This window comes from Hyperoodon ampullatus, assembly GCF_949752795.1.
Source record: "Hyperoodon ampullatus genome assembly, chromosome: 13".
Taxonomy (NCBI): domain Eukaryota; kingdom Metazoa; phylum Chordata; class Mammalia; order Artiodactyla; family Ziphiidae; genus Hyperoodon; species Hyperoodon ampullatus.
The window spans coordinates 3,482,658-3,502,121 of record NC_136926.1 but is presented as its reverse complement, the minus strand read 5'-3'; the positions used below and the strand labels follow the sequence as shown (position 1 = coordinate 3,502,121).

At 41.8% G+C, this 19,464-nt stretch overlaps 1 protein-coding gene across 1 annotated transcript in view; it reads right to left on the bottom strand.

Annotated features, from left to right (window-relative positions):
* Window positions 1-19,464, bottom strand: part of TMEM132D (transmembrane protein 132D) — a gene marked incomplete at both ends in the record, with an annotated part of 636,473 nt that overhangs the window by 189,592 nt on the left and 427,417 nt on the right. Inside the window, one exon of the mRNA XM_079717165.1 lies at window positions 8,447-8,630. Within this exon, the coding sequence (XP_079573291.1) occupies window positions 8,447-8,630 (184 nt within the window). The remainder of the gene's footprint in view (window positions 1-8,446; window positions 8,631-19,464) is intronic.

The following is a 19,464-nucleotide window of genomic DNA, read 5'->3' as shown; positions in this document are numbered from 1 at the left end:
CTTTAAAAGCCCTGAGGTGCAGCCGCTGCTGTCTCCTTATAAATCACCTCTGGAGAGGACAGCTCATTAGGGAGCATCAAAGGCAGCAGAGTGGGCTGAAAAGAAAAGGCTGTGGCTTTATTCGTAATAAATAATTCATTTTCAGATGACTTTTCCTATTTCAGTAAGACTTCTCAATTTCATATTTTTATGAGTGTGCTTTCTTGCGTTCGCATTTTCCGAAGATCTCTTTGTATACTGAACTGGTCAACAGCCTTAACTTCGTTTTCACCTAACTTTGTTTTCGCGGTGCAGTGCACGAGTTGCGAGCACAGACTCTGGAGCTCGTCAGTCTAGAAACTACTTCCAGCTCAGCTTCTCAGCTGAATCGCTCGGGGTCATTCTTCAAACACAGTGTGCTTTCATCCATCTGCGAAATGGGAATAAGAGTAGTACCAGCATCAATGGGTCTCTGTTAGAACTGAAGGAGTTAATCCCTAGAAGGAGGTACCTAGAGCCATACCTGGTACATAATAAACAGTAGGTACCTGGTGTCATTATTACTGATGCTGTTTAGGGGGGGTCATGGTGACTCAGCAGAAACACAAAGCAAGAGTGCGTCTCGGAGCAGAGATTTTTCTCAAGGCCTGTTGCAGCATCTTAATTTGTACTTGGTTGAGAAAGTGTAAAAATGAAAGCAGTGCTGTGCTATTCAGTGTGACTGAATTTTCAAAAAGTCTTGAGGAAAACAACAGAGGGTATCTGGCGTACTAATTAACAGGCTGACACAGAAAAAGGGTATCACGAAAAGTCAAATAAAAAGGAGCCAAGAATCTGCTTTCATGCCAAAAATTAAAAAAGAAACTTCATTACTGGAGCCAGAAAAGACAGTTTCCTCCCATAATTTGGGAGCTTTTTCTCAAGTTCTGATCTCAGAAGGTGACTGTCATGGCCAACGACCTGTGCTAAGTTCACAAGTGATGGGGGATGAAGCAGCCAGTGTGACCCTATTCCACAGACCCGTATGTATCCCAGTGGGTGGTAAGACTGTTCTCTGTGCTTCTACTATGAGTGGTGCCCTGCCTTCTGCCAGGTGTACAAACGGGAAGGGGACATCGTTTGATAACAATCACAGAGTTGGCAGGAGATAATTCAGGGAAGGCGGATGAGCCAGAAGATTAAGTCCTGAGGGTTCTAAAGATGAGGAGAGGGTGCAGTGGATGAAAAGGCAGTTCATTTTATTTAACAAGAGAAATGTATTCAATTCAGGAAAGTTTACTGAAAATGCATTTATTTCATCAGAAGCTTTACAACAGTAAATTATATGGTTATGAACACGTGGGTGAGTTTTGTCTGTGAGGTTTACAGAAATGGAATTTCTACTGAATCCTAGATTTAGGAGGACATGCCCCGATCAGCAAGATTTAAGAAGATGTAAATAAGATGAGAAGGGAAGACGTTATTTGATGATTACTTTCTTGGAATCCCAAGAATTATAGAAGAAAGAACTCAAGATTCAATCAAGTAAGTGAAGGGTCTGGTGAAGTCTTAACTGCATGGCTCCTACCTGCCATCGTCTGGGTTACAGAGGCCCTTAATGCAAGCTCATGAGAAGAAGGCATTTGAGTTGGAAATAAATGGAAAGTCAGGGGTGGTGCACTGGAGTCTAGCTGCTTCTACTTTGGAAGAGAGACTTGGAGATCAGAAGGGTTTAGGTGGGGTTCAAACAATAAGTTGACATAAGGAAGGACTTGGAAGATCAAATGGACATCCTGAGTTTAGGTCTTCCGAAGCATCTTGGGTATGGCTCTTGCCCATTTTGGCTTCCAACGGTGTGATCTCAACGGGCAAAAAGAACTCAGGAGTGTCTGAGTTCCCCAACTTGACTACTGTCCTCGATGTGAGCAAGGAAATCATGCGGTAGACGGAGCAGAAGAGCCAACAAGAGTCAGGTCTGGCTGTAAGGATCCAGGAGGACCCCCTGGAGGAGGTGGCATGGGTGGCGGGCTATACAGAGAAGTCTGAGTTGTATCTGTGCTCCCATGAGTGTCACATTAGTGGAAAGGCTTGCAATACATCAGATTGCACCTCACAAAGAGCACATGGCACGTATGACTCTTTGGTCTTGCTTAAAAAGCTCTGTTGGTCTTCTCCAAGCAGCTGCAGGCCTGGGTCTGGGAGACACACCTGTACTCTTATAGCATCTTATGTAGACACCATGAAAGGCTGCCACCGCCAAATCACTTTAGGGTGAGAGTCCTCCTTTGATTTTTTTCAAGGATAACCTGTCTGTCCAGACTGTATCTCCTGATTACATTCCATCTAAAGTCACAACTCAAGTCTAATCACTAAAATTCAGTGGTCAAGGCTGAGACACAGCGAAATGAGAAACTCATCAGAAACCCAACATGGTAAAACGGTGTATCCTTACAAACCAGAGGAGAGCTGAGTCACACACATCCATCCCACACTTAGAACAGCTACCACAGTTATGGTACCTGAACAGCCACTGCCCAACAGGAATGAAAATAATGTTTGTTTTATTTTAAAATAAAGAGCACATGTTAATATGTTTGAAAGGATATTCCACTAGCTGGTATGGCATTCAAAGTGATGAATATCAGTATCATCATGTCTGAATCCTGGCGGAAGCTCAAAACACTTATTTCAGTGGAAACTCAGGAGGCAGATAGGAGAGAAGAATAATGAAGTGCTTGAGAAACTGGGCACCCCCTGCCACCCCAGAAGGATGTGTTCCAACTCTTCTAAGAAATGCAAACATTGCTCTCCAGAATCTGACACTGACATGCAGTTACAGATACACACTAATTAGATTAATGGTGATGCTCACTTAATGACCTTTTCCTCAGAATTATATCCCAAAGGACAAAACAAAACAAAACAAAACAACAACAACAAAGATTTACCCACGAGATAGTAAGGCATCATTTCCTGAACAGAAAAAAAGACTAATGTGATAAAAGTCCTAGAAATACATGAACGGATTAAAAAAAAAGAAAAGAAAAGGTTTTAAGGCCATAGACATCAGGAAAAAATAAGCAAAATATCGAGGAAGAAATAAACGTCTTTTGGAAAGTGAGCTTTGAATGGAAGGGCTTAACTGCATCTCATCTCAAAGCTTTCCTGGAGATGGAATTATACATCCTACAAAGAATAGCGGGTCATGTGCTCACTCCTGAGTTGATCTCAAATCCTTAATAAGAGTACAAGGAGTCACAACTGCATTTACTTTTAGCATTCTTTTCTGAAGATTACAGTTCTACCTATTCAAATATGCTGTGTGCGGGTATTTTAATATTTGGAGGTTTTACGAGAACACATAAAACAGGCATGTTTTTTCTTCTTGGTTATAATTAGGGGGAGAGGAAGGATGTCCATTATGGAAAAGATCAGTAGATTTGACTACATAAAAACTAAACAAATACCTTCCCCCCAAACGTCTGCATGCTATTATATATACGATCTGTGACATCAGAAGGCAAACGGTAAATTGGGAGGAATATTTGCAGTATGTCGATCAAAAGGCTGGTATCACTAATACATGGAAACTGAAAATAGAAGGTGGCTTCCAAGGGCTGGGAGTAGGAGGATGGGGGCTAGTGTTGAGTGAATGTAGAGTTTCAGGGTTGCCACATGAAAACATCCTGGAGATCTGCTGCACAACAAGGTGAAAATATTTAACAGCAATACAGTGTACAGTTAAAAGGGATCGAGATGGTAAGTTTAATGTTTTGTGTTTTTAAACAACAATGAAAAAACTACTTTTTTAAATGACAAAATAAGAAGAAGTTGAATTTCCAATAGGAAAAGAAAGGTGGCTAAGATCAAGCGTTTAATAAGGAAATGTTTAAAATGTAAACAAAACAGGGCCAATCAAAGCCACACTGAGATATAAGTTTTGCTTAACAAATGGTCTACTTTATGATTTTAATATTCTGTGTTAGTGAAGTTGCAAGGAAATGGGTATCATTACACACAGCAGGTGGAATAGTAAATTGGTTAAACTTTACAGAAGGTGGTTTGGTGACCGTTATCAAAAAAATATAGTATTGCAAATCCTTTGATTCCCATCCTTTGATTCAAATGTATTTCTAAAGGTTTATCTCAGGGAATTAATCAGAGATGTGTGCAAAGATCAGAGGGCAAAAAGGTAAATCATAGGATATTTTATAATAGAAAATCCTTTAAACATTTCAAGTTTGTGCGTTGGTATCATAGAGATATACAGAACTTTGGGGTTGGGTCTAAAACTACAACTTTTTTTTTGCCAGTGCCAATAATGTTTAATATATTTTAAACAAGTTTAACTTAATACATTGAAAAATGCACAGATCATAACTGTACATCTCCATGAATTCTCTCTCCTAAAGGTAGCCATTACCCTTAGCTTTATGGTTTAGTTTTGCCTGATTTTTGAACTTTATGTAAATATAACCACACAGTTTCCACCCACCCCTGCTTCTTTTGCTCCACACTGTATTTTTTTAAATTGAAGTCTAGTTGATTTACAACGTTGTGTTAATTTCTGCTGTACCGCAGTGACTCAGTTATATATATATATATATATATATATATGTGTGTGTGTGTGTGTGTGTGTATATATATATATATATATATATATATATATATATATATACATACTTTTTAAAAATATTCTTTTCCATGATGGTTTATCACAGGATATTGAATATAGTTCCCTGTGCTCTCTTGTTGTTTATCCATTCTATACATAATAGCTTGCATCTGCTGACCCCAAACTCCCACTCCATCCCTCCCCCAACCCCTGCCCCCCAGCCCCCAGCAACCACCAGTCTGTTCTCTATGTCTGTGATTCTGTTTCTGTTTTGTAAATAAGTTCATTTGTGTCCTATTTTAGATTCCACATAGAAGTGATCTCATATGGTATTTGTCTTTCTCTTTCTGACTTCACTTAGTATGATCATCTCTAGTTGCATCCATGTTGCTGCAAATGGCATTTCATTCTTTTTTATGGTTGAGTAATATTCCATTGTGTATATGTACCACATCTTCTTTATCCATTCATCTGTCCATGGACATTTAGGCTGTTCCCATGTCTTGGCTATTGTGAGTAGTGCTGTTGTGAACACAGGGGTGCCCTCCCAAATCTGTTCTCAACATAGTGCTCTTCTAAAAAGATACATCAGTGCAGCAGCTGCTGTGCTGAAAACCTTCCAGTGGCTCCCCATCACATTTAAAGATTCACCTCATTCTAGCTTACAAGCCCCTGTGGGACCCTGAGCTCAACTCAAAGTACTCTCCCCTCATGGACTTATCGTGGTCCAGGTGCGCTGGCCTTCCCTCTGCCTCTCTAACATTTCAAGAATGTGTAACACAGATGAGTAGATAAATAGGTGCAATGATATCAGACGTCTTTCAAAATCTCTCAGTGAATGCATAATGAACAAAAACAAAGTAAAGATGAAATAAAATGGCAAAAGGCCTGTTTATGGAAGGTAACCCCCCTAAAAATGGCAAAAGTCCTTTTAACAGTCAAGTCAAAGGTGAAATGAAGCAGCTTTCTCTGGAAAAGAGACTCAGAACACTCCAAATACAAAAGACTGGGGGTCGGTACTCTGAAGACTTTACTCTTAGTTCCAGAGGAAGATGCTCAGATAGTATTAGTAAAAACTCATCAGACCAAACATGTTTTGTTTTGTTTTTTTTGCGGTATGCGGGCCTCTCACTGTTGCGGCCTCTCCCGTTGCGGAGCACAGGCTCTGGACGTGCAGGCTCAGCGGCCATGGCTCATGGGCCCAGCCACTGCGCGGCATGTGGGATCTTCCTGGACCAGGGCACGAACGCACATCCCCTGCATCGGCAGGCGGACTCTCAACCACTGCGCCACCAGGGAAGCCCAGACCAAACATGTTTTAATGTAATTCGTTCATTTCAGTTCAAGAATCGTGAGCATCCCCCAATGTTCCTAGCAGCATTATTTACAATAGCCAAGACACAGAAACAACTTAAGTGTTCATCAACAGATGAGTAGATAAAGAAGATGTGGTACATATACACAATAGAATATGACTCAGCCATAAAAAAGAACAAAATTTTGCCATTTGCAGCAACATGGATGGATGTGGAGGGCATTATGCTACATGAAATAAGTCAGAAAGACAAATACTGTAGGAAATCACTTATATGTGGAATCTAAAAAATACAACAGGAGGCTCATAAAGATGAATACAGAATGGAAAACACTCAGGTGCCGGGATGAGGGACCTCTCTGAGCCTCAGTTTCCTCATGTGGAAATGGAGGAGGATTGTTTCAAATACTGCTCATTACCTCAGAATACCTAATCTCCTCTTGTTCCCTTGTAACAAAACCTGAGCAATGTGCTATGCTAAAAAATCAATTTATAAGCCTTTCTTCCAACTAAGTACATCCATATGACCAAGTTCTGGCTAACTGGATATACCCAGAAATATTATGTTGGATTCTTGTGAAGACTTCTTGCAAGGGAAAAGGAACTGACTCAGTTTGATTTGCATTCTTACTTTTTCCGGTAAGCAGAATATGGATATGCTGGCTGGCACTCCAGCAGCCATTTTGGACCATGAGGTAACCATGAGGATGGAATCTATACCCTTGACTGTTGAAGCAGAAATAAAGATGGAGCCTGAATCTCGGATAGCATGGGGAACCATACCAGCCCTAGACCACCAACTTTAGGAGTTCTTTTACATGAAAGAAGAAACCTACTTGTATTAAAGCCACTATTGGCCTGGGTAGAGTGGAGTGGGGTTTGTTAGGGTTACGGTAAGGGTTATGGTTAGGGCTTGTTCTCGGCCAAATGCAATTCCTAACTGATAAAAGGGTCAGCTAGGTCTTAGTTGAGATTCTTTCTAGCTCTGCCATTACACACACTTCTGTGATTACACGTATCATAGCCAGAAACGTTGATGTAAGGGGAGAACGGTTTCAGAGACCAGCGGCGGACAGGGAAAGAGGCTCTTGTGAGCATGGGGATTCCTGTGAGTTGTGAAGCATGAGGGGGTTTGGAACAGGTGGACAGTCCAGGCAGGAGAAATGCTGAGCGAGGGAACCAAGCACACCGCCCGATACAGCGCCAAGCAATGGAAGCCGCTCAGAGCACCACTAAAAGCTCATCAGACCAAAGGTGCTGAAAGGGAGCAAATTCAAATAATTACTTATTTGAGACAAATGGTCTCGCCATCCCCAGTAATAGAACCACTAATAGCCTAAACGAAGGAGTGCTGCTGTCACACATGAAATAATGTACCAGGGGAGGCTCGGTGCCTTTAAAATAAAAGAAATCGTTAATAAGAGCCCTCATCAACTGAAGGACCTCAACAACTTTGCGTTTCCTAATGAACAGCATAATTACTAACTTATTGTCACTAGGCAACTGTCCCCGTCACCTTGTATTGAAAGACTGATTCCTGACGTCCTTTCACAACCACATAATAACACTTGTCAATAGTTCCTAATAGATGGTGAGGGGGAGACAGCAGGCTGTCAACGGATAGGTCAACCCATCCCTCACTTCCGACAGTAAAAGTACTTTTGTAACAGGAGAAAGCTCAAATTACCGTCTGCAGACTCACAATCCCAAGGCATTTGAACTGGGAAAATTCACATTAAGAAAATGTGTTATTCCTTTGCAGAGAGGCCCCGGGGAAAGGCGGGGCTAGAGAGGACATTAGTGTGCTTTGTTTAGGTGAACCTGGGTGATTAGTCTTCCCACAGGCAATGTATTCTGTTGCATAGCAACCAGGGGGTGGGTCCTTTCAAGGACGAAAGCCCACCTCTGTTCCACAAATTCTAGGAAACATGTGGACAGACTTAGAATCCTAAATCCTTTAGAGGTAGATGACAAGTTATACATAGATGGCCTGTGAATGAATTATAGTTAACTCTTTTTTAGATAAGCTTGATTAAAAAAATTAGTTCTAACAGGAACAAACTGGTGTTTCACATTAAAACTATATTAACAGCTTCTCTTGAAAAGTCAGTAGATATTAAGAATTCAGAATCCGGCTTGGTTTTCCTTCATGGCAAACATGGCAGGGCCTTTTCACTGGGTAGGTGTTTTTCAAGTCACCTGCCACATTTCACTCAGATACTTGATCTGTTTGGTCTCTGCAGGTGTATGTGTTTGAGATCCTTGAACAGTCTCCAATGTATCATACAAACATCTTGATTAAATCATTAATACTTTTCATACAATGGAAGACCCAAATCTAATTCCTGGATTCTGATTACTTTCTCAAGAATATTCTAAAGATATTATTTAGAAAAACATTTTTTCAGAATCGGCGATTTGCAGTAACTTCAGCTTTCAGTTTCCCCCCACCCTGGTTCTGAGCTCACTGATATGTCCCCGCTGTGTTTGGGTCGCGGTGTGGTACCTTGCCTTTCCCTGAGGTCTGTATTAACAGCCCAGGGCAGGGACATTCTTACCATGGCCAGTGGGATGACACCAATCAAGTCCTTCTGGCTGACGTAGATCTTGGAGACGCCCAAGTCAGACGTGATGTCTCCTGGATATTCAACCTGCCATGTAACAAGCTGTGTGGCTGGTGGGTCACTGGGCTCCTGGATTTCTACATCGATCTGCATGACTTCATAGGAGGCGCCCTCCGCACTGGAGAGAAGGAGAGAACAACTTTGAGGACTCGGGTGGGCACCCTTGGCAGGCCATGGACTATTTCAATGTGTGTTCACATCGTCCCTGCAAAGAGCTTGTCAGAAACGCAATCCCCAGTGTCCACTGACAGGTGAATGGATAAAGAAGATATGGTACATTTATACAATGGAATACTATTCAGCCATAAAATAGAGTGAAATAATGCCATTTGCAGCAACATGGATGGACCTAGAGATGATCATACCAAGTGAAGTAAGCCAGAGAAAGACAAATATCATATGATACCACTTATATGTGGAATCTAAAAAAATGATACAAATGAACTTGTTTACAAAACAGAAATAGACCCACAGACATAGAAAACAAACTTGTGGTTACCAAAGGGGAAAGCAGGGATGGGAGTGGAGGAATAAATTAGGAGGTTGGTATTAAAAGATACACACTACTATGTATAAGATAGATAAGCAACATGGATTTACTGTTTAGCACGGGGAAATATATTCAATATCTTGTAATAACCTATCACAGAAAATAATCTGAAAAAGAATATATATGAATCCCTTTACTGTACACCTGAAACTAACCCAACATTGTAAGTCAACTATACTTCAATAAAAAAAGAAAGAAAGAAAAAAAAGAAATTCAAACCCCAAAAGAACAAACAACCTTTAACAAGATTCACAGCCTTGGCCTGGCCTTAGACACCATCACCCAAACTTCCCAACTCCTGTTTTCTGTGAGCCTCTCAGAGTCCCCAGGACAGGTGTTTGTGGATAATTACAGGAAATGCTGATTGCATTTCCTAAATGCTTTCTTCCCCGTACTCCTTCTAGGAGGATGGAGGATAGGATTCTTTCCCTCACTCCCAGAAATCTCTTTACTGCCTATATTGGATTTTCCAAAGCCACGGTCCATTCAAGTTTGGTGCACAAAATTTTAAAGGACTTTGAGGGTGATGTGGCTTTGTTACCCAGTGGGGGTGAGAGAGAATGGCAGAGAATCAGAGCTGAGGCATGAACAGGAGAATGGGACCACAGGACCCACATGGATGAACAAAGAGAAGTAGCCAGATGTTACCTGGATATAGGAGTCATTTTGACAATGATTAGTTTTTAGACAGTCTGGGTTTTCTAGAAACAGGTATCCAGAAATGAATCCAAGTTAGAGTATCAGGATGCTTTTTGCAGCTATTTTGGTTAGTTTAATTTATTGGCTACCACTTCTTCTTTTTCATAGTCTGCTTTTATAAAATGTGTGCTCTTCTAAGTGACAGGTTAAAAAAAAAAAAAAAGGGAAGAGGTGGTGCCAGCCACTCCCTGAGGGAAGAAGTGAAGAAATAGAGGTGAGAATTCACCTGGGAGGCAGCAAGGAGAGACACTTTTTAACCCTTCATGACCAAAGCCACTTCCACCTATCAGATCCTTCTCTAGAGATTTGAATTTCACATAATTGCAAAATGACCACTGAGTCTGACATTTAGGAGGACAAAAGGTTTGGCCTTTTATATACATATGACCAAGCTATTGAGACTTCTCTATCACACCATCAAACCCATGCAAATGTATCAATACGAAGCTCAGAGATAAATGGTGGTGATTTCGGGGAGCCTCCTTCTTAAAGTAAGGGATGAGGTGGGATACTGGGATATCAGGGGTGACTAGAATAAGAGGAGAGAGGGAGGGAGGAAGGAAACAAGAAGAGGAGGAGGAGGGCAAGAAACAGAGAAAGAAGATCAGAAGTACTGCCCAAAGAGACAGCCCCCGTCACAGAGGTTAAATTCCTGCATGAGCACTGATCTCTCACACAGAACAGGAGTAGCTACAGTTGTTAAGAATCCGCCTCCCAATGCAGGGGACACGGGTTCGAGCCCTGGTCTGGGAAGATCCCTCATGCCGTGGAGCAACTAAACCCGTGTGCCACAACTACTGAGCCTGCGCTCTAGAGCCTGCGAGCCACAACTACTGAGGCCGCGTGCCACAACTACTGAAGCCTGCGTGCCTAGATCCTGTTCTCCACAACAAGAGAAGCCACTGCAATGAGAAGCCCACACACCACGATGAAGAGTAGCCCCCACTCGCTGCAACTAGAGAAAGCCCGTGCACAGCAATGAAGACCCAACACAGGCATAAATAAATAAATAAATAAATTTATTTTTAAAAAAGTGATATCTATCTATCTATCTATCTATATATATATATATATATACAACAGAATACTAGTCAGCCATAAAAAAGAATAAAATGCCATTGGCAGCAACATGGATTGAACTAGAGATTATCATAATAAGTGAAGTAAGTCAGAAAGAGAAAGACAAATATGATATGATATCACTTACATGTGGAATCTAAAAAAAGGGTACAAATGAACTTATTTATAACACCGAAATAGAGAGGCACCTGGTTTTTAAATCCTACAAGACTCACTCTCTCTTGGCTTTTGAAAGAAAGATGTTGAACTCTTTAAGATAAACAGTGGTTGTGATAAGAATTTGAAACAAATTGTGTCAGCCACAGTGGACTGATCCCCTCTCTAGGTTTTTTCCCCTAAGACACATGCCATCGTCTTTTTGGAACTTCAAAGGAGGGTTTCCACAAGTACAGGAAACTTGGGATTGTGATGCTAGAATGCATCCTGGTTTTTATATTTGGAATTCGCAAGCTTGTCGGTATTCCTCTCCTGTTCATGAAATGGGACAATCCTTCTTTCGGCCGTTCTGAGCCTTGCCTTCTATGTTTAATCACAAAGAAAGGGAGAGTTGCAGAGTAGAACTGGTACGAGTTGAATTCAGAAACTCAGCTCCACAACAGAGGTGTATGGGAATTCCTTCCGAGCAGTAATTCCTCATATGCAGTAACGTGACCCTACTCCATACTCTACACCGTTCCCTCCTGTTTTTTCCTTCCAGGTGCACTAACCTCAAGCAAACTGAACAATCCTGGCCTCCAGTGGAATATGGGACTTTCCGTACTGCCATCTCCCCACATTTCACTCATGGAGTTCACTTTATCAGAAATACCTTTAGCCATCTCCCCATAGAGTCAAATTCTTCCCATTCCACAAGACCTACCTAGAAGAATAACATCAGCAATAATTTTTAAAGTGCTCTATTTACTTCCTCTAATTTTATTCCTTCAGTAACCTTGCATGGTTGTCCTATCAAGTTTGATTTTCTCTTTTCCCTTAGATCCCTTGTCTGGGCAAGATGTAAAGAAAACACAGTTTCTTTTGAGCTAACTTTCCTCTATCTGACGCGCTGATGAAAACACCCTAAGTTGTGAATTCTTAACCTGGAGACCACAGCAAACTTTAGGAAGGTTGTGTATCCTGAAATTGTATGTTTTTCTTGAATGATTCCTTAGCTTGCACGAGCTTCTCAATATTTCTGATGCAGGAGGGTGTGCACCAGGTTCCTGACAATTTCCTCTGTAAATTCTGCATATGGTGATCTAGCTTTGGAATACCTCATCATGTGTGTCTTGTCGAGTCAGTGGAAATTTGAATTTTAATAACTTTTTGTAAATATTTAGCACTTGAGAGCTTCCAGAACACTTGCATATTTGGCAATATTTACCACTTCTTCATGTTTAACTGGAAAGCTAAGGACTGTACCTTTGCAGTTGGAGTGTGTGTTTTAGCCTGAAGCATCCTGAAAAGAGTAGCCATGCTTAGCCTGTGTGGCTAGCACAGAGGATAATGCCTGGTATCTGCTGTGTTATAGGAGATATATAGAGTAGAATTAAGTAGAATTTTATATAATGTGTCTGCATATTTTACATGTGGTGGTTCTCCGCTTTACCTAGGCATTAGCCTTGCCTAGGCAGGGGGAACTTTCCTGGTGGTCCAGTGTTTAAGACTTCCACTGCAGTGGGCAAGGTTTGATCCCTGGTCAGGGAACTAAGATCCCGCATGCCACACGTCAAAAAAACCCAAAAAACAAACAAACAAAAAACTGCCTGGGGGAATTTTACAAATAAACCAATGGCCAGGCACCACTCAGATTTCTGATTGTTCCTGAGTGGTGCCAGGCACCAGTTTTGTTTTATTTTCTCTTTTCTTTTTCCTCTTCTCTGCTTTTCTTTTCTTTCTTCCCTTCCATTTTCCTTTCTTTCTTTCTTTCCTTCTTTCCCTCTTTCCTTCCTTCATTTTTTTTCTTCTTTCATTCTTCTTTCTTTCTCTCTCCCTTTCTTTTTTCTTTCTTTCCTTCTTTCTTTTTTTTCTTTCTCTTTCTCTCTCCTTTTCTTTCTCTCTCTCCCTTTCTTTCTTTCTTTCATTCTCTTTCTCTCTCCCTTTCTTTCTTTCTTTTTTCTTTTTCTTTCTTTCTTTCCCTTTCTTTCTTTCTTTCTCTTTCTACTTCTTCTCCTCCTCCTTCTCTCTCTCTATCTCTTCCCTCCCTCCCTTTCTTCCTTCCATCTTTCTGTCTGTTCTTTTATCCAGGTGATTCTATTATGCAACCAGGATCATGAACAACTCTGTTAGAGGTTTATAAAGGTTTAATTATGTGGATATCCATGCTCTTGGACGTATTTTGTGTGTACTGGTGTTAGAAATAGAATGTCCTAAGACAGTGGATTTGGGAAATATGGTCAGTAAAAACGTGTAGACACAGATGAACCAAGAAGAAGAAACATTCAGGGTTTCCGATGTCCCTGAGTGTGAAAGTGAGGAGAGACAAGAACAGAGCTCCAGCCAAGGGGGGCAGGGGGGCTGGATAAACATAAAGCATTCAGGTGCCACTTCTGGTGGCCCTACACCCAGCCCCACCCTCCCTACCTCCCTGCTGTCCACCCACCGTGGGCAAGTCAAATAGTTAGCAACACGGATGGGCAACGCTCGATGTGTGAGCTCCATCTGGAAGGCGGTACTGCTGTTGAGTGTGGGCAGGGTTTGCTTGGAGAACAGTGCAGTCACCCACGGAGAGGCTCAGGGCTGGATCACATAGAGGCCTCAGCACACTGTGGGCATGGAGCTGCCTGCAGGTTTAGTTTCTCCCACCGGTGTAGCTGCTACCAGCACAGGTAAGCTAAGAAGCCACCTTCCTGCCCTGTCTTGCTTGCAGCTGTCCTTTGTATGGAGGATGACAGAAGTGGCAGCAAAGGAAGGAATGCAGGCTCTCATGGGCACCTCAGATCCCTGCTGACTGGCTCCACATGTGTGGGTTTAGAGGGATGTTTTGTAGTTTATTCTCTTTGACAGAGAAGATGAATAACATCTCCTCGATTTGAGGAACTCTTCTCATTTTTCAATAACGTTCCTCTACATGGGCCCCTTGGTACACTGGGTTCAAAATCTAAGCCTTTTAGATAAGCAACAAGGACTTAAACTGTATAGCACAGGGAATCATGCACATTATCTTGTAATAACCTACAATGGAATATAATCTACAAAAATACTGAAACACTATGCTGTACAGCTGAAACTAACACAATATTGTAAATCAACTATACTTTAATTAAAATCTAAGGTTTTTTTCACTAGGAAGGGCTCCCTTTGAATAAAGACACACGGTTGGTGACATAGCCTGAGGCCTCCCCAAATTTAAGGAAAATAAAATGCCCTTTCAGGGAACAAGACTCTGGGTCAGCTCAGACACGAGCAATGACCACATCCTCCAGGGCCATGGCTCCAAACTCTAAGAAAGAAAACTAAACGTGAGGCTTTGCAGGACCGCCTCAGTGCATCCCAAGGCCAAGAAAGGGCATCATTTTCGAACAAGAAGAAAAGGCTTGTTTTGGGGTGATCATGCTTCTTTTTCCAGAGTGATGGAACAACTAACCTTCACTGAGTACTTTTAATGTGATAAGCACTGTTTTAAGGGCTTTTTATGTCTTACGTCACGCAACCCTCAACATATTCCAATAAATAACTGTTATCTACTCGCAGTTTGTAGACTAGAAACCTAGGCTCAGGAAGGGGAAAATATTTGTCCAGGGTCACCCAGCTACTGCGTGCAGGAGCCAGGCGATCTGGTCACAGGATGCCCACTCCTGATCACTGGGTTCCAACCCCCCCACCTCTTTTTCCAGTGCGAGGACAGGCATGCTCATTAGCATGAGGATCATTAAAGCAACTTCTCACCCCCCAGTAGAAACACAGGTCAGGACGTTACATAGGGCTTCTTCAAGACCCCCAAACTGGATGCTTTGAGTGAATTCTGCACAAGCAAAACTGGGACATTTCTGTAACAAGATGCTTTGAGATGAGCATGTCTTGATGGTCTTCAGGCAACCCTTTAAGTTCCGTGATGTGTCAATAAGTCAAAGCAGAGATGGGGAAACGAGAGCTTTAGATATGGAAGCCTACCACTCATTTGGAGAGATGGGAAACCAAGCAGACACAGACCTGCTAGCCCTAGAAGAGTTAAGTGCTAAGTGTTTCAGATGCAAGTCAATGCATCTGGAAGTTACCTGTATTTCTCTCCAGTTTAGAAAACCAACATATCATGGTAGGTCCTTACAAAAGCATACCAGTGATTAGACCGCGTTCTGCCACCACACACGTGGGCAACTGGCTTCCACCGCAAGTAAGCTCCTGGGGTGGGCGGGGGAAGAAGAGAGTGAAATTCCATTTCCAACTTAGGCTTTTCCAGATGGCTCTCTAAAAGATAAATGGGTAAAATTTCTGGAAACAAAAGTAAAGCTGGAGAGAGGGCGAATCTATATCTGAATGACCTTCAGATCACAGTCCTTAGGAAACAGTTGGAGATTTCTTCCCAAAACTTCAGGACACTTTCTAGAGGTCATATGAATGAGAGCCATTTATGGTTGGGGAGCAAGTTACGGTGGACAGTGTCAGGGTTCCCCCCAAACCCCCTCATATCCCTTCATCATTTCCACATGCCTTACCCCTGGCTTCTAACTGCTTTTTCTTTTTATAATTTTAGGTTTTTTAGTCTTTATGCAATTTTTAAAGGTTACTTTCCATTTACAGTTATTACAAAGTATTGGCTATATTCCCCGTGTTGTACAATACATCCTTGAGCCAATAGTTTGTACCTCCCTGGCGCCCAGCCCTATATTGCCCCTCCCCACCTCAGTGGTAACCACTAGTTTCTTCTCTATATCTGTGATTCTGCTTCTTTTTAAAATTATATTCACTAGCTTGTTGGTTTATTTTATTTTATTTGTTTTTTTGCGGTACGCAGGCCCCTCACTGTTGTGGCCTCTCCCATTGCAGAGCACAGGCTCCGGACACACAGGCTCAGCAGTCATGGCTCACTGGCCCAGCTGCTCGGTGGCATGTGGGATCTTCCCGGACCAGGGCACGAACCCGTGTCCCCTGCATCGGCAGGCGGACTCTCAACCTCTGCGCCACCAGGGAAGTCCGCTTGCTGTATTTTTTACATTTCACATATAAGTGATATCATACAGTATTTGTCTTTCTCTGTCTGACTTACTTCACTTAGTATAATACCTTCTAGGTCCATCCATACTGCTGCAAATGGCAAAATGTCGTTCTCTTTTATGAGTGAGTACTATTCCATTGTGTGTGTGTGTGTATACATACACATCACATCTTCTTTATCTATTCTTTGGTTCATGGACACTAAGGTTGTTTCCATGTTGTAAATAATGCCGCTATGAACACTGGGGTACATGCATCTTTTTGAATTAGTGTTTTTGTTTTTTTCAAATATATACCCAGCAGTGGGATTGCTGGATCATATGGTAGCTCTATTTTTAGTTTTTTAAGGAACTTCCATACTGTTCTCCACAGTGGCTGCACTAGTTTCCATTCCCACCAACCCTGTAGGAGGGTTCTCTTTTCTCCACATCTTAGTGCTTTTGTTTTTCATGATATCTACCTGTGACTTTCCTTGGATGGCTCTTCTTGAGTTTCTGGAGCCATCTTGCCCACAAGCGCAAAGAGCTGCACGTGCCTCCATGTTTCCTGCCCTGGGAGATGGCCCTTGGCCAGAGTCTGATGATGCAGCAGGCAAGCCTGGCTCCCTAGCCTCCAGTTGGGTCAGTTGGGGGCACTGTGCATGCTCCAGAGTCTCCCCATGGGATTAGGCTGAAGCCACCCTGCACGTAACTTCCAGAATGGCACTAGTGCTCGGGTTCTTCTCTTCTTCTTTTACTCTCTCTGCTCTCTTCTTGGTTTCTTGGGAACTCTTCCTTCATAAATCACTTGCACACACATGCTTGTCTCAGGGTCTGCTTCTTGGGACACTGAAGGAATTTTTCAACTAAGGAGGACACCAAGGGCAACTGACAAATGCTATGTGAAAGATTCTGGCAATGAAAGAGAAATGAGCAATGCATGAAGGGGCGGAGGTGCCCCGATTCAAGGTACTAAGCTGTCCCAGCTCCACTTGGAGAAACCCTCCTGACCAAGCCCATATGTGTCTGCAATGGCATTTTGGAAATCTGCATCAGACCCAGACATAGGCAACCAGACGTCTCCCAAATGCAGGAGCCATGGCCCTCGGTTTCCTTCCCTTCACATCTCATTTTCAAGATTAAAATAAGGATATTACTCAAATTGTTTCTTCTCAGACATTAGCACAGGATTAACATTTTCCATTACTGGCATCTTTTTTCTAGCTTTTTCATTAGCATATTCAGAATAAAAACTTTTCATTATGAAGTAAAATATACTCAATCCCTTTAATGCATGTACTTTATAATGAGATTTTTGTCCCCATAAATTTGTCTTCTCACGTCCTCTTGTTTCTGCCTTATAATACTCTGAGGTCTGGTAACCAGAGTGATTCTAGAGAAGAAAAATGGAAAGGTTGCAGCTTGAATGAAACCATGCTGCATTTCTTCCTTTTATTCTGTGCTTCATTGCTCTCTGTCCCAATATTTACTTCATTCATTCATTCATTCAAATGATATTTCTGTAATTCTTCTTATCCACTGGACACTCTTCTGGGAGGTAGAGATGCAGATCCAAAGTGAGCTTAAAAAGATGGAGATCCAGCGGTCGCCCAGGCCAAGCTGATTCTGAGCATCTCTTTCCATCTCCACATGCAGTGACATCATTTTGGTAACTTGACACTGACTAGGGGGGGAATATTTTTTTCTTTTTTTTAAAAAAAACTTTTATTGGAGTACAGTTGATTTACAATGCTGTGTTAGTTTCTGCTGTACAGCAAAGTGAATCAGTTATACATGTATCCACTCTTTTTTAGGTTCTTTTCCCATATAGGCCATTTCAGAGTACAGAGTAGAGTTCCCTGTGCTGTACAGTAGATCCTTGTTGGTCATCTATTTTATATATAGTAGGTGTATGTGTCAGTCCCAATCTCCCAATTTATCCCTCCCCCCATTACGCCCTGGTAACCATAGGTTTGTTTTCTACATCTGTAACTGTATTTCTATTTTGTAGATAAGTTCATTTGTATCCTTTTTTTAAGATTCCACATATACGTGATATCGTATGATATTTGTCTTTCTCTATCTGACTTATTTCACTCAGTATGACAATCTCTAGGTCCATTCACGTCACTGCAAATGGCATTATTTTGTTCTGTTTTATGGCTGAGTAATATTCCATTGTGTACGTGCACCACATCTTCTTTATCCATCCCTCTGTTGATGGACATTTAGGTTGCTTCCCTGTCTTGGCTATTGTAAACAATGCTGCAATGAACACTGGGGTGCATGTATCCTTTCAGACCATGTTTTTCTCCAGATATAGGCCCAGGAGTGGGATTGCTGGGTCATATGGTAGTTCTTTTTTGACTTTTTTAAGGAACCTCCGTACTGTTCTCCATAGTGGCTGCACCAATTTACATTCCCACCAACAGTGTAGGAGGGTTCTAGGGGGGGAATATTTACACCATGGAAATTGGCAAATGCCATAACTCAGGGTTCCCTCCAAACCCCCAAAGAGCAGATGGCTGAAGATCCTTGCTCTTCTCAAGCACACAGTCCAGTGGGGAAGATGGTCATGCAATAACTTGTCACTTCAAAAAGTGTAAATTGGCCACTGTAAGAAAAGGTGAGAATCAAAGGTAGCTGGCGAGATACAAGCTATGTTAGAGGACCCTGGTGTAGTCAGAGAAACACGGACACATTCCCTGGGGCAGCAGGGCTTGGGCTCTGATCTCTATACAGGATGGGTTCCAGGCAGAAGGAATTGCACATACAAATGCCCTGTGCTTGGGGGAGCAGGGTGGCTTGAAGAAAATAAAAGAAACTGGTATGGATGGAACACCCAGAGGGCTTGGAATTGAGGCATGAGATGTAGGGTGGGTAGAGGGAGACAGTCCTTGTAGCCACATTCAGAGCATCTTTCTTTCCAGAGTCAGCAAACTATGGCTGGTCAGTCAATTCCAGCCATAGCTTGTCCATGCACAGATCTTAAGCTAAAAACACCTTTGACATTTTTAAACATTGTCAGAAAATAAATAAGAATATGCAGGCTAAAACCCCATTGTAGTATTCCCCCACTGAATAAAGTCTTCCTTACTGTTTAAAAAAAAAAAAGAATATGCAGGCTACAAAGCATATGGCACACAAAGTGGAAAATATTTACTATCTCACCCCTTATGGGAAAAGTTTGCAAATCTCTGCTCTTTATCATGAGAAATGGGAAATTATTAAAACTTTAAAAAAATAATAAACTAACATTGATTTCAATATGTAAATGCTTGGAAAAAATCATCACTGGAAGAGATTAGGCGATGGGCAAATATTTATTCCCACTGATGAAAAATAAATTTGGGTTTAAGAGTTGATCTGAGACTGTTCTGAGTAAGAAAAATAGGAAATGAAAGAGCATGCATGCAGGCAGAACTCCTAGAATAAAAACTGCAGCTAGGATAAGAATTCACAGACCAGACTTATTTGTATAAGATAAGAAAAAGTATAGAATGACACAGAGA